At 44.0% G+C, this 15,324-nt stretch overlaps 1 protein-coding gene across 4 annotated transcripts in view; it reads left to right on the top strand.

The window, feature by feature from the left end:
• SIRT3 (sirtuin 3) overlaps positions 1-14,935 on the top strand; it is a 34,439-nt gene extending 19,504 nt beyond the window's left edge. For 2 of the 4 annotated variants that reach the window (XM_074230661.1, XM_074230665.1), the window contains exons 3-8: positions 521-709; positions 836-1,068; positions 4,089-4,189; positions 5,319-5,480; positions 13,482-13,691; positions 14,786-14,935. In XM_074230661.1, the coding sequence (XP_074086762.1) occupies positions 521-709; positions 836-1,068; positions 4,089-4,189; positions 5,319-5,480; positions 13,482-13,691; positions 14,786-14,797 (907 nt within the window). In that variant the 3' untranslated portion in view covers positions 14,798-14,935. Of the gene's footprint in view, positions 1-520; positions 710-835; positions 1,069-4,088; positions 4,190-5,318; positions 5,499-13,481; positions 13,692-14,785 lie in introns of those variants that run through there. The other 2 variants (XM_074230663.1, XM_074230662.1) reach the window with 2 other exon arrangements.
• The last annotated feature ends 389 nt before the right edge of the window (positions 14,936-15,324 follow it).

Below are 15,324 nucleotides of genomic sequence, written 5' to 3'. Positions count from 1 at the left end.
CTGATATGGCTAATATGGGAATTTGTTTTCCTGGACTATGCAACTATGCTTTCCCTTTCTAAATTTCCTTAATTTGGGAGGGGGGGGGGATAGTCAATGAATACATTTATTCAGTGTCTGTATGTGCCAAGTGCTGTGCTAACCAGGGACCATACAAAAAGAGGCAAAAGACAGTTTCTGCCTTCAAGAAGCTCACAGTCTCATGGGGAGGCATCTGTGGAATTCCGTTCTAATATAAAACACCTCCATGGAAGATGCTCCATTGAAGTACATGGGCTGTCACATCCAGGAACATGGGAGCCTTCTATCCCTTGCATCTAATAATCTGTTCTTGAGCCCTGGTTTGAAGGAGAAGGCCTATGGTTATCCCATACCATCTGTGTGGCCATCCCAAGTGAGGGTCATGTGGCTACTAATGGAAAGGTTGGGCACGAGCTGGTTTCTGTTGGAGATGGAGCTCGTGAGGGTGAGGGGAGGTGGTAGCTTGTGGTATGAGCTCTCATTGTCATATTGCCCTTAGCTTCCTGGGTAAGAAGTGTGAGTGCCTCTTTTCGGGGGTCTTCAGTGGCTTTGGAGCAGGAAGTGGTCATGGAGGAGAGAAGCTGTCCTTGCAGGAAATAGCAGAATTGATTCGGACCAAAGCCTGCCAGAGGGTGGTGGTCATGGTGGGTGCCGGGATAAGCACACCAAGTGGGATCCCAGACTTCAGGTAAGGAATGCTCTTACCCTTCCTTTTCTTTGCCTCAATCCTTCCCTGGCTTTCACCCTAAGCCCTCTGTCTCAGGGCAGGGGGGTGTCTTACCTATGGGAGGCTGAGGCTCTTTTCCCTCTTCAGGTCTCCAGGGAGTGGCCTCTATAGCAACCTGGAGCAGTATGACCTCCCGTACCCAGAAGCCATATTTGAACTGGACTTCTTTTTTTACAACCCCAAGCCCTTCTTTACTTTGGCCAAGGAGCTCTATCCTGGAAACTACAGGCCCAACCTGGCCCACTACTTCCTCCGCCTGCTTCATGACAAGGGACTGCTTCTGCGGCTCTACACTCAGAACATTGATGGGCTAGAGAGAGGTAAGGGTGGGTCTTTCACTTACGGTCTCCAGACAAATACCTCTTGCCTGAAACTTGTCTCCTGGCCCACTGTGACCTCTACAGATGGGCCTACCCACTTGTCCATCCCTGGCTTTCTTTTCTGTTGTGTGCCCAGTTTTATTTTGTTTTTCTCCTTAATATGATGATGATTTTCTGTTTGTTATGGAATGGCAGCGTCAGTGAATGGTTAATGGAAGCAGGCAGAGGGGAAAAAGCTCCAGGGACTAATTCCTTTCCTCTTCTGGAAAATTCAGGAATTCTGGGGAAAAAAAAATCTTCCCAAAGAGCCTTTGAGTTCTTTAGCCTGCTCAGGGGTGGTCAGCTGATTACCACCTTCTCTCAGAAGCCTTCATCATCTGTCTATTTCTACCTCTTCCTACAGTTGCCAGTCACCTTGCCTTCTTAGCTCTGTCAGCTTTTAAGGTGCTACATTGAACCAAGGCCACAAATTTAAGTTCTTTAAGCTCAGGCTTAGACTGAGGACTGAGGTGATTGAGGGCAGGAGGTGACATGATGATGATGTTTGTCCTTTATTCTTGAAATAGATTATGATATCAGGGAAGTGATACCATGCCAAGCACATGAACTGGATATGAGTGAAGGGGATGCTATGCTAAGTCACCAACCTCACCTCCAAAATCTGGCTCCAGTGGTCAGATATGAATCAGGATGACTGGAGATGACCCTGGATATGAGGCAAAACAGCTTAAATGACTTGCCCAAGGTCACACAGCTAGTAAGTATCAAGTATCTGAGGCTAGACCCTAGCTTGATGTGGCCATATTCCTTTTACTCCTTGGTTCCCTTTTTGCTGTCAAAAAATGTCGGGACAGCTAAGTGAAGCAGTGGATAGAGCACTGGTCTTGGAGTCAGGAGTTTGAATCCAGCCTCAGATACTTGATATTTACTAGCTGTGTGACCTTGGGCAGGTCATTTAAGCCTTTTTGCCTCATATACAGGGTCATCTCCAGTCATCCTGATTCATATCTGACCACTGGACCCAGAAGATCCTCGAGGAGAAAGTGAGGCTGGTGACTTAGCACGGCATCCCCCTCACTCATATCCAATTCATGTGCTTGGCATGATATCACTTTCCTGCTGTCATGATCTATTTTTTTTTTATAGTTTTGCAAGGCAGTGGGGTTAAGTGGCTTGCCCAAGGCCACACAGCTAGGTAATTATTAAGTGTCTGAGACTGGATTTGAACTCAAGTACTCCTGACTCCAGGGCCAGTGCTCTCTCCACTGTGCCATCTAGCTGCCCATCATGATCTATTTTGAGAATAAAGGACAAACATCATCATCATGATGTCACCTCCTGTCCTCAGTCAATAACCTGGCCTCACACCTGGACCAAGAAAACCGCTATTTGCCTTGTGTCCTTTTCTCCCAGTTCTATCCCCATACCATCCACTCCTATTCTCTCTTCTTTCCTGTAGTTTTTGAACAAAAGGGGACCCTTTGTGCGAAGACCAGCCCTTGCCCTGGGTCCTTGATCTCATACCTTTCTATTTCTTCTACACTGGTGCTCCTGCAAGCCATTGATACCCACTAAGCTTCAGGCTCTCTTTATCCCCTGGATCCTCTCCTCTCCTTAAGAATCTCTCCCTTTTATGTTAAACACAATTTTACATGTACAACTTTTACCAGATTGATAAACATCATGGGGAGGGGGGAGGGAAGGGAGGGTGGTTGAAAAATGTGGAACTCATATATTTTCAAATGAATAAATATTGAATGTAATTGGAAAATAAAGGAAAAAAAATCTCTCTCTTTACCCTGCCTTCTGCATCTGGCTCCTTCTACTCTAGAGTTACCAGTGAACCCAGTTGCCTTTGCTCACACGCTTCCTCCTCCTCCTCCTGGATACTGTCTTCTCCCTCAGTGTCTGCCACCACTTCTTCTCTGGCTGCTTTACTGATTTGTCTTCCTCTTGACCAGGAGAGCAGCACCTCTCCAAGCTCTAGGCTGCTCTCTTCTTTATCTCCTGTAACCCTCTCCCTTGGTGATCTGAGCAGCACATTGCCAGTTACATGTATGTATCTCCTTCATTATCATTCGCCTTCATCAACCACTGCCTGGATGTTCTGGAGGCATTTCCAGCTCCAGAATCCAGAGCAGAGAGCACTGGGCCCCGAGCCTCTCCCCCCTTTTCTTCCCCCTTCTCCTCCACTCTATTCTACCTGATAAGCAGGGATTTTTGTTTGTGCTTGTATCCACCATACCTTGCACAGTACTTGACACACAGTGGGTGTTTAATAAAAGTTTGTTGACAGGTTGATGGATGGCACCCCTCCCTTCCAGTCCCTCAGGTTTGCAACCTCTGAGCTGGCTTATCTCTGTGCTCTTCCTCAATTCCCACACCTAGTCAGCTGTTGAGTCTTAGCCTTTCTTTGGTCACCCCAACTTAGAATTAGAGATCATGCAATAAGCCCTTTCATGGACTCCAGTTGCCAAGGGGCCTTTTTCTTCCTTAGTCCATCCTTGTTGTAGTTGTAGAACAATTTCTCCAAATAACTTAAAAATCCCAACTTCTTTCCTGTTTGAACAAGATAAAGACCCATCTTGTCCCTATTTTACCACACTGTTTCTCTTAACTCAATCTTTTCCAGTCAGACTGGCCAAATGAAGGTGCCCAAATTCACTGTTTTGTTTCCATTCTCATCTTTTTGCCCAGATTGGCATCCATGTTTGGAATGCTCTCCCTCTTCTTCTAGAACCCTAGGCTCCCCTTTGTTCAAATTGTGGACAATGATAGTGAGGGGGCAAGTAATTCCAGCCACTTTTTGTCCCTGTGTCTCATGAACTTTAGCAGTAAATTCTTCTTATCCCCTCTGTGCTTAACCATGTCATTCCTCATTGTCTTGTACAGATAGGGACACTGAGCCCTTCTGCCATGGAAGAATATGGGATAAAGGAAAAATCCCTGGCCAACAGAGCCAAGCTTGGGCTACCATGTGGATGGACTCACTTTACCTCCTCTTTGTGTTTGGATTGCAGCAGCTGGCATCCCTGCTTCAAAACTCGTAGAAGCCCATGGCACCTTTGCCTCTGCCACCTGTACTGTCTGCCGGCAGTCATTTCCAGGGGAGGAGTTTCGGGTGAGCAACTGTAATACTTTGAGGATAATGGCTAAGGGAAAGGGGGGATGCAGGAGATGGAAATGGGTATGGGCCATTTTTGTTGAGGGGAACACCATGTTCCAGGGATAAGAAAATAGGGAGCTTTGAAGGCATCCCTAGAATGGACTTTTAGAGGCAGGGCTGAATAGGGCCCTCTGGCCAAGAGGTGAAGTCACATAAAGGAGTCTTGTGCTGGAGGAAAGCTACGCACCCAGAGTTGGCCAAGATATTAAGCAGCCTGGTGTCTGTTTGAATGAGAAAAGAAAGGAGAAGGAATGAAATACAAGGGTTCTAGGAAGCCTGGGAGTCTCAGATAACCATCATCTTCTTTCCTAACTGGATTGTAAACTTGTCCTCATTTCAAGTCAGTCAGCCCACCTTGTTATTCCTTCCTTCAGTGTCTCTGACTTCCATGATTTAGTAATAGCTTCTAATTCCCAGGCTTATTGGAAGGAAAAAGCAAGGAAATTGTTTTTGTTTGTTCTCGAAGAGGACCAAAGCACTCAGTGAACCTTAAAGGGCTCTATAAAATCATAATTATCATTGCTTCCTCCCCTGAGCCTGCCTGGGTAAGCAACTTCTAAACTTCTGGCCCTCTCTGTCAGCTGAAAAATGGGTGGTTTCAACTTTATTTTAGGAAAAACTTTCCTAACAATTAGATTGCCCAAAATGGAAAGGCCTGCCTGGGGAAGTAGAGGATGGGATTTCCAGCAGTCTGATGGGCTGCTTGCCAGATATGGGTTGGAGGTGATGGTTCCTTCCAACTCTGAGATTCTGTGGCCTCTGTGGGGTGTCGGGGAGGAGGTCAGAGGAAGGGTGGGTAAAGGGGATGGAAAAGACTTGAGGTCAGTGCAATTTCCAAGAAAAATGGTGGGTCCTCCCAATGAGCGATCCTCAAGCAATGCCAGATTGACCACAGTTTGGTCTCGTGGCAGATCTTGAATGCTTGTTGGTGAACATTCTAGAGATGGGGGCTTTTCATTCAGATGCAGGTTGAGATTTTGTTTTAGAACTGGATGCTCTCTCAGATACAAGATAGAGATCCAATCCTTTCTGGAGAGAGTTGGCCATTGACTACCTTCTTGGTTTGGTTTTTTTTTTTTTTCAGGTAGATGTGATGGCAGACAGGATCCCCCGCTGCCCTATCTGCACGGGAGTCATCAAACCTGACATCATCTTCTTTGGGGAACAGCTCCCACAAAGGTTCTTCCTGCACATGGCTGACTTCCCCATGGCAGATCTGCTCATCATCATTGGGACCTCTCTGGAGGTCTGGAGACACTAAGGGGTAATGGGGATTCAGGAGAGGGTTACAGGACAAGGGATGGAGAAGGGGGTAGGACAACTGGGTGTTCTGTACTTTGTCTAATTCATGGGGTATCAAAACTAGGCATTATGTTTGGCAGTAGATACTCAGAGGTAAAAAGCTTATCCCACAGTAGGGGATGACAGGCTAGAGTATGATCATGAAAAAAGAAGAGCTAAAAGATTGGGGAGAGGAGAACTGCTAGTCTGGTGTCACTTGGAGGAGTTCAACCATCCTACTGCCTCCCTCCCTGGAAGCCAACTCTGCCTTCCTCACCAGGAAGTCAGGAGCATATAGTTGGGAACTAGATCTATCATGCCATCGCATGGCAGTAGTGCTGAGTGGATTCTGAGTAGGTTGGGCATCCTTGGCCAAAGGGTATTGACCTAGAAGGAAGACTCTTTTGTTCACCCTGTGCCAGACAGCAATTTAGTTCAAATCATTTGAAAAAGGAGCCTTTTTTTCAACAGCAAATCTTGAGGGTTCCATATTCTGTCCTGGGCCCAGTTCTTTCCATCCTCTCAGAGATCTCATTAGCCCTCACAAATTCAGTGATTGCTTCTGTACATCTGGAGACAAGCCCTAGGATCTCTGCTGAGCTCCAGTCCTATCCATCACCTTGGCACATCCAAAATGGCACTCCCCACTTTCTCCCCAGACTCTCCTTTCTTTTAGACTTCCTGTCACTGTTGAGGGCACAGGTCCTCACCCTTCTTCAGCCCCTATGTCCCTTTTGTTACTGGGGTTCAGTGGAGTTGTCAGCCATGGAAATTCAGAGCTTGGTCCCTCCCTTCAAATTATTCCATTTTTAGTTTGTATTTACTTATGTCTATGTTATCTCCCTGTATAGAGAGCCTAATGCTGGGTTGGGAAGAGCCTGGGGGATGTGAGGAAGGCTTCAGCTAGCAGAGGGAGAGGAAATGAATACAACTTAACAACTGATTGGGTATTTGGGTAAGGATGGGGGAAGGACAGTGGGCTCAGAAACAACTTTGGAGGGAGAATGAAATGGGTCCCAAGGTCAATCCAGAAGCTGTGGATGCATGGAAAGAGCTCTAACTCTATCCTTTCCAAAATCAAATACTTTGTCCATTTCTGTTGTTCCATGGAGTTTCCACTCAGCTCCTCACATTATCTCCTCTCTTTCTCTCCTGTCCCCCTCTCCACCCTGTGCATCTCTCAAGTGATCTGATTCCTAAATATCTTCTTGGGGAATAATCCTGCCTTGTTTCCTTTTCTATCTATCTATCTTGCTTATTTTAAAAAGGTAGTTTTTCTTTCAATATATTTTTATTTATTGCAATAGATATTACCCAATTATATGTAAAAAATTAACATTTATGTTTTGAAATTTTGAGTTCTAAATTCTTTCCCTCCCTCTTCCCCTCTCCCCTCCTTGAGAAGGCAAACAATTTGATATCAATTAAAGGTATGTCTGACCTCATGCAAAACATATTTCCACCTTAGTCATGTTGCAAAAGAAGCATAGACCCCAAAAATACAAGAAAAGTAAAGAAAGGGAAAAAAGTCTGCCTCAGTTTGCATTCAGCATTCCTCTGTTTTTTTTTTCCTCAGGAGGCAGATAGGGTTTTCCATCATTTTAATATTCTGGCCTTGATAAATCCATAGCCAGTGGATTGTTGATCAAATTGTGAACCTGCTACACTATCATACTGAGGTTTTTCTACAGGTGGATATTTAACCCAGTAAATCTGGCCCAAAGCTGTTCTGCTTTTGTCTCAGAATGATTCACCAGCAGTTTGTTTATCAGTATTCATATTGATCTCTGGCTGGCTTTCCCTACTTTGGTTTCTCCCTTATTTATTCTCCTCCCATAAGGAGTTTGAATAGACTCTAGACTTTGAGAAAGTGAGCAGTGTGTAATGTCTGGAAAGGGGGGTTGAAGTCAGGTGATGACCATATTTGTTTCATAGAAGGGATTTCCTACTTTTTAAAACAACTTATGTAATATTGGAAGTAATTTTTCTTTGAATATTTGCTCCAATTTATCTTTTAATTAGATTTTTTTTTGGGGGGGGGTTCTTTTTGTAAGACTGAGTGTTGATTGAGCCAATAATAGCTTCTTCCTATTTAACCCTGATATGCATCTCTCAAATGAGGATACAGCTTGTTCAAATCAACCTGCCAGAAGTGTGAGACAGATAATGTAGGAGGTCTCTGCAAATACTTTCCCAGATGTTTAAATTGCTTGATAGACCAGAAGCCTCTATGGGATTCTATGAGAAATGGACATTGAAGGCTCTGACAGTAGAGAGGAAGGAGTCAGAACTCCCAAGAACCGACCTGGGAAGAAAAGGCACAATGATAAAAGAGAAAGAAAGGTAGGATCGATCTTGGGCAGAGTAGAGAGTGATGCAAAGAGTATTCTCAGAACACAATATTCAGGCTGAAGGTGAAGTAGGGGAACCCTGAGCAGAGAGAGATATGGTAATCTTTTTTCTCCTTTTTTCTATATTGAGACAAATATATAATCCTTTCCTTTTTCTGTATTGTTATTATAATAATACTTTCCTTTATGTACTTACAGGCAAAACCTCTACCATCTAACAAAATCTCTTCCTTAGTTAGCAAACTCTGTTCCAAATAGCTACTCTGTTAAAATAGTTCATCCTTTTTTTAAAGTTTAATCAGCATTTTTTTATTTTTTAAATTTTATTTATTTATTTTTAATTTTACAGTTTTTCCCCAATCTTACTTCTCTCCTCCCACCCCCGAACAGAAGGCAGTATGTTAGTCTTTACACTGTAAAACAGTTAATCTTTAAGAGCTGTTAAACCTTCCCTATTCTTTATATTGACTCAGAACTAGTCTGTTATGTAATCCTATTTATACTAGAGTTTCTAAGTTATCTCACCAGGACAAGCATTGTATAAATTCTGTGAGGCTGAAACAGCTTATGTTAACAAAGTCCTGAATTTCCCTGCCCCCCCCAATGTTCAAGAACACAACTTTATTGTGCTGTCCTAACTCCTCTCCTGCTGCCTTGCAGCTGGCCTCCTCTTCTTCATGTTCTCTTCCCCACTGCTGCCCATGGCAGCTGCTGCTGCAGCCCCTTCTCTTCTTAACTTTCTTTATCTTGCTGCCTTCCTAAAGAACTCTGTGAATTAAGTAATAACTTTTTACAGTAACCTGTGAATTAAAATTTATGGTCTTAACACTCAAATCAGAGAGCCTTGTGATTTCTTCACTAATAATTGAACCCCCACCAATTCCCCCAATTCTTGCAAGTCCCCTCCCTGAGCAATAATTGATGCCCAACCTAGGCCCTCTGCATCAAAGGCAGTTGTCCTGCCTCCCCAAGGACCAAGGTGTGGGATGTCAAGAAATGACTGGCTCTTCCCTCAGCTTCTTCTACTAAACACTTCTAGTATCTTGAGTTCTGAATTTGTCTCAGCCACAAAAAAGATCTAGGGTTAGCTGGAGATTAAGAAAAATTCAAATAAAGGCCAGGAACCAAACCTGTGTTAAAGTTAGGCATTTTTGTTTACTCAGGGTTGTGCTTGTGATTGTACTCCTACCCTTTCATTTAATAGAAACCACCTAGATCTCAGTGACCCATCAAATGGGCTAATTATTGACACTGAGTGGCTGATTATCTCTTCAGAGGCAAAATGGAATAGAAAGGAAAGAGAGTTTAAAACTATTGTTGCCTGCACCCACCAAATTGACACTCATGAATCCCAACTTTTACAAAGGAGGAGGAGGCAGGGAGGCATCTATTCATATCTCATTTTAGGAGCCATGCTTTGTCCTTATGATTTTATGTCATTCAGGTTTTTTTTCCTTCTTTTTCAAAATTTCTGATTTTCTTTTAAAAAAACTGTTCAGTTTTTTTTTTTTTTTTTTGCAAGTCAATGGGGTTGGTTTGTCCAAGGCCACACAGCTAGGTAGTTATTAAATGTCTGAGGTCAGATTTGAACTCAGGTACTCCTGACTCCAGGGCCAGTGCTCTATCCACTGCACCAACTAGCCGCCCCTAAACATTAATTTTTAAAAATTGAATCCCAAATTATCTCCCTCCCTATCATGTTCACCCACCTGTTGAGGCAAGCAATATAATATCAGGTATACATGAGAAGTCATGCAAAACTTATTTCCATATTTTGGGTGGGAGCAGCAATTTTCATTAATGGGTCCTTTGAAATTGCCTTGGAGCATTGTCTTGAGCTCATTCTCTCACTGCTCATTCTCTCATAGCTGATCATCCTTCACTTTGTATCAGTTTATCTAAATCTAGGTTTTTCTGAAACCATCCTGCTCAGCATTTCTTATAGTATAATAGCTTTTATCATAGACTAAAATTTATCATTTGATTGTTCTGTGGTATTTGTTCCTTCCATTTACTTTGTTATAGTCATTGTATATATTTTCACTTTTAAAGCTATTTTGTTTTGAATTCTTTTAGTCATTTAGAAAATCATAGAATAGACCATTTTTAATTTCTGTAAATATTCCCATATTTCATTTCTCTTGGTTGTATTTATTGGTTTATAACTGGGCAAAATTATTACCAATAATTTCTTTTATTTCCTCTTTCTTTGTCATGAATTTTCTGTTTTCATTTTTGATGTGGACAATTTTATTTTCTGTTCCCCTGTCATATTAGGTAATTATTTTAACACCCCCAAATTCGCTAGTTTGATTAATTTTATTCCTTTTTTTGCATTCTATTTTGTGCTTCTAATTCATTACTCTGCTCTTTTTCTTTTGTTGGTAAAAGTGTTTAGATCTGTCATTTTTTTCTCCTGTGTTACTCATATGGTTACAACTCATATTTTGGGGCATATTGGTCACATGGTCTGATGGAATTATTGGTTGTTCTATTGGTCTGTTCTATAATTCTCTAAATGACTGGATCTTTATTTGCATTTGAACCATGTCTCCAAATATCCTTTGTTGCTGATAATTTTTATTGTTTCAATAGAGAATGCCTATATTACTTCTGCTTTTCATAGTTTATGAAGTTTCTCTGTCTTAGTACACAGCCATGTTTTTGAAGCTCATGTAAATCACTGAGAATGGGATATATGTGAGGTGGGAACTAGGAGTTAGGGTGAGGTCTGTCCACTCGGAGAGAGGGAGACAGAAGGGTGGGACTCTTCCAAATACTTTTGGAGATGTGTCTATGTCTGCATGTACAGATCAGCGTGGACTAAATGTCTGCTGTGGGTCAGGCAAAGAGGCAGCTCCTGCACTCAACGAGTTCCCAGTTTGAGCAGGAGAGGCTTCCAGCAAATAAATAGACAATTTAAATGGGCAGCATAAAAGGGAAGTAAGAGAAGAAAGACACTAAATTTTAGAAGGCTTCCTGTAGGAGGAATTTTAGCTGGAACTTAAAGGTCAGAGAGAACATTCCAGGCCTGGGGGGATGACCAGAGAGAATACCCAGAGCTGAGAGATGGATCTTCAGTAGGCCAGGGTCAGGGGATCAAAGTGGATGGGATGGAAGAGGAAGGTGTAAGGAGATTGGGGAAAAAATGTTGATAGAGGCCTAGGTTAGGAAGGGCTCTGAAGGCCAAACAGAGCATTTGGTATGGGAGCCCAGGAGTGTACTGAATAAGGGTGACATGAGCTTTAGGAAAATCCCTTTGGTGACTGAATGAAGAATGGGTTAGAGTGGAGTTAGCTTTGAGGCTGGCAGAACCCCTTCCCCCCCCAGCAGACTATTGCTATAAGGACCTGCCTTAGGACAGGGGCAGGTTCAGAGGAGAAAGGGGAGCATATGGGAGAATTGAAGGGAAGGAAAGAATTTGGAAATGAAAATTATAAAAACATTCAATGCTCTAATTTTTCTTTCTTTTTTTTTAGCTAGGCAGTGGGGTTAAGTGACTTGCCCAAGGTCACACAGCTAGATGATTATTAAGTGTCTGAGGTCAGATTTGAACTCAGGTCCTCCTGACTCCAGGGCAGGTGCTCTATCCACTGTGCCACCTAGCTGCCCCCTCTAATTGTTCTTTAACAAAAGGGGTGAAGTCGGCAGGCCTTGGTAACAGGCTGGATGTGGGGTAGGGAGTGAAAGAATGATGATGAGCTAGAGTCACATTGACAGGAATCTGGGGACCTGGTGACCTGGTGATAAAACTGGGGAGCTAATTGAAGCCAGGAGGAAGTTGAATTTTCAAAAAGTCTATTTCCTGGGTAGGTTTCCCCTTCTGAGCTGTTTATTCTCCTTCCATGAGGTGTTTGGATAAACTCTAATCTACATTATGAGAAAGGGAACAATGTGGACTATATGGAAAGGTGGATTGAGATCAGGTGATGAAGACTCTGAATGCTGAGTAGAGGAATTTACCTTTATCCTCAAGGGTTAGGGAGATGGATTGAAGTGGGAGGGACCATGAGGAAATTATTGCAGTGGACCACATTAGAGGTGGGAGGCATGAACTGGGGGGGGGGGGAGTGGGGGATGGTCAAGGTCAATGATGAAAATAGAGACCTCAAACATGGGTGACTGGAAAGATGGTCATGGTCTTGATAGACATAGGAACCTTGAGCAGAAAGGGGGTGGGTAGGGAAAGTCAGTGACACATAGAGATGTCCAAGAGGAGTTTGGATCTAGGAATCATGATGTAGGATCTGGAACCTGAGAAGGAGGAGAGAGGACAGGGTTGTGGAAAGGAAGATCTGGAAGCAGCAGGAAAGTTCCAGGAGAATGAGGATCAAGGAGACAGATGAGACTAATTAGGTCTCTTTGGAGGGGGCAGTTTGAAGCTCAGGGGGTGAGACACCAGATGTAGGCAGGCTTTCCTAGGACTTTGACTGGAAGGAGGGAGAAGTACAGGGGTTGGTAGAATCCAGAAAGGAATTTTGTTGACACATTGCCTGCATGTCCCAATACATCCCCCTCTCCCATCTCAAAGGATTATAATATATAACAAGGAAGGTCGGAAAATAGTTTTTTTTCCTTATAACAAGGAAGGTCAGAAAATAGTTTAACAAAACGTAGAGCTTTTCAAAGATGGGGAAACGTGTGTTTTTGCAACCCTTAGTGAAATAGGAGATCCTGAGAAGTTGGACATTAGAGAGTAGGGGTCAGTTGGCCTTGGGGAGGAGGGCTGGAAGCATAATGATGAGTTAAGGGGCATAAGGTGAGAGAGAGGAAGGAGCCCAGAAAGGCACACCCTGACCCTGCCTCCTGGGAGTTCACATTCTGATGGGGAAAATAGCATGTAAATAAGGAAGCTCATACAAGATCTCTGGAAGATTTGAGCAGCTGGGAATGGCAGGCATGGGATAGGAAAGGCCTCTTGGAAGACAGCACTAATCAGAGGGCTTTGGTGCTTGGTCCTCAAAGCCATAGAGAGCCATGGGAGTTGTTGGGAAGCACCTCTTTGGGAGCTGATGGACAGAGCCATGAGGCAGTTGGCTCCCTGCCCCTACATACAGATTGTCATCACCCTTTGAAACCCTTGGGTGATTCCCCATTTTTTGACATTTCACCTTTTTAATTAACAAGCCAAAGAGTCATGAACAAGTCATGAAGGCAGAAGTTTCGATTTTGTCTGTTTTTCTTTGTTTTTGTCTTGCCCACAATTCAGTTTTTATTAAATGAGGGGAGATGAAGAATGGCTTCTCCATGCAGAGAATTCACAGAATAAGTGTTTAAGGAAAAGAGGATTTGGAGGAGACTCATTGGAAAGTTATGGGGATGTTTGTCCTAGAGAAGAGATGATTTAGGGCAAATAGGGATTAAGACTAGTGCCTCAGGGCCTCCCATGGGCTGATTTTAGCCCCTCAAAGTAAGGGAGTTAACACCTCATTCTTGGAGTTCCATGAGAAGAGGACAAAGATCTCTTTTGGGAGATTCATCTTTCAGGGAAATAGGTTAGATAGATACCTCAGCCAATACTAGATGGGGGAAGGGTCTCTATAGAGCAGCTGCAAGAGGTTTTTGGGGCCTGTGAGAGATGGTCCAGTGATGGGGGCTCTTCACCACTCTTTTAGGTGGAGCCTTTTGCTAGTCTGTCAGAAGCATCCAGAAAGACTGTTCCTCGACTGTTGATCAATCGTGAGCTGGTGGGGCCATTTGCCTGGAGGCCTCGTCCTAATGATGTGGCCCAGCTGGGAGACATCATTGGTGGGGTGGAGATGCTGGTGAAAGCCCTAGACTGGACCAAGGAGATTGAGGACCTTGTCCAAAGGGAGACCAACAAGGTAGGGGAGGTCTGGGAAATCATCTCAGCTTGTATATAGGTGCTCTCTGTGCCGAGCAGTCTTTAATTATAGTGTCATTTGATTCTTATAACAGCCCTGGAAAGGAGGTGTTACTATGATTCCTATCTTACAGATGAGGAAACTGAGGCAGACAGGGTTAAAGTGATTCCTTTGTCCCTAGCAAGTATCTGAGACTGGATTTGAATTTGGGACTTCAGATCCCTCTAGTGCCCTCTAGCTGTCCCTAATATAGAAGAGGCCCCTCTGAGAAGTATTAGTCCATTCTTTGAATTTGAATCCTGCTGGCTGTGACTGTCGCAGTGGAGAATGCAGCTGGCTAACTGCTCCTACCTTCTCTGGGGATGCACATGGAAAATGGAAAACAACCTCTGCCTTTGGGGAGCTCACTTCCCTCTAGGGAAGGCAGGGAGAGCAGAGTGGAAAAAGAGGAAGATGAACGGGAAGAAGTGTGCCCACATTGCTTGGGGGTGGGGAAGGCCATGGTGGGAAGGGAGAGTCCTGTGTCAGTCAAAGGCTGGGAGGGCTTGAGATGCCCAGCTGAGAAGGGCTGATCTGGGCACACATGTGCTTTCAGAAGCACCAGGAGCCCTAAGAGAGGCAAGAAAAGTATGAACAAGTGTGAAAGCCACCACTGCTAGCTTCCCTCCCATGTCTCTCTCTTTCCCTTTCTCCCTTCCTTCTTTCCCCTCTCTCCTTCCCTCCTTGTCCTTTTTCTGTCTTTTCTGACTCTTTTCTTTACTTTGTTCTCTCTCTCTCTCTCTCTCTCTCTCTCTCTCTCTCTCTCTCTCTCTTTCTCCTTCCAAAATGAGTACAATCACTTCTTCCCTACTTGAAAGTGATTCTCAGTCCTTGTACTCTCTAGACCACCAATGTCTCTCCTTCCTTTAAGCAGTCCTACAGCAAAGTTAATAAGATGGCTGACACAAGGCAGAGTCATAGGGTGGGCTCCACGGGAGATGGGGAGAAGTCCCTTTTTTTCTGAGGGGCACCTAGCAGGTGCCAGGGTGGGGAGAGAGAGGAGGGAGGGCAAGACTGTACCTTACTGCCTTCTCAACACTCCTTTTTCCTCCCAGGATGTCCTTTGAGAGACGGTGGAGATGGACCAGGACCCTGATCAGCCTGATGTGGTTCAGATTGGTCCCTTCTCAGCCCAGGGACTGACCCCACCTCTTCTTTCTTCTGGGTCTCTTGTGGAATGTCAATAAACGTCTTTAAGCACCTACTCTGGGTTAGGCACTGTGCTCAGCTCTGGGGATACAACTGAACAAAGATAGGCCTTGTCCTTAAGGAACTTACATCCTAATGGGAATACTATACAAAAGAAAGCTGAAAAAGGCTTGTGTGTGTTGGGGGAAATACTTAGTGAGGGCCTGTGAAAAAGGCAGCCTGGCTAGGGGAGATGTCAGGCTGGTCCTCTTCCTTAAGTGGGGGTTTTGCCTCCATCTCGCAGTTGTTGGTTGGTGGGTTGGCTGGTTGGTTCATGTCCTTCATTACTGAAGAAGACCAAAACGATATCACTGTGTTTGAGATAAATTACATTGTGTTTAACTGTGGCTGATCAGACTTATACAAGCTCGGAATGCTCTACCACAACAGAGGCACAAATAGTCCA

This window comes from Macrotis lagotis, chromosome 3 (genome assembly GCF_037893015.1).
Source record: "Macrotis lagotis isolate mMagLag1 chromosome 3, bilby.v1.9.chrom.fasta, whole genome shotgun sequence".
NCBI classification, from domain to species: domain Eukaryota; kingdom Metazoa; phylum Chordata; class Mammalia; order Peramelemorphia; family Peramelidae; genus Macrotis; species Macrotis lagotis.
This window is presented reverse-complemented; position numbering and strand designations above follow the sequence as displayed.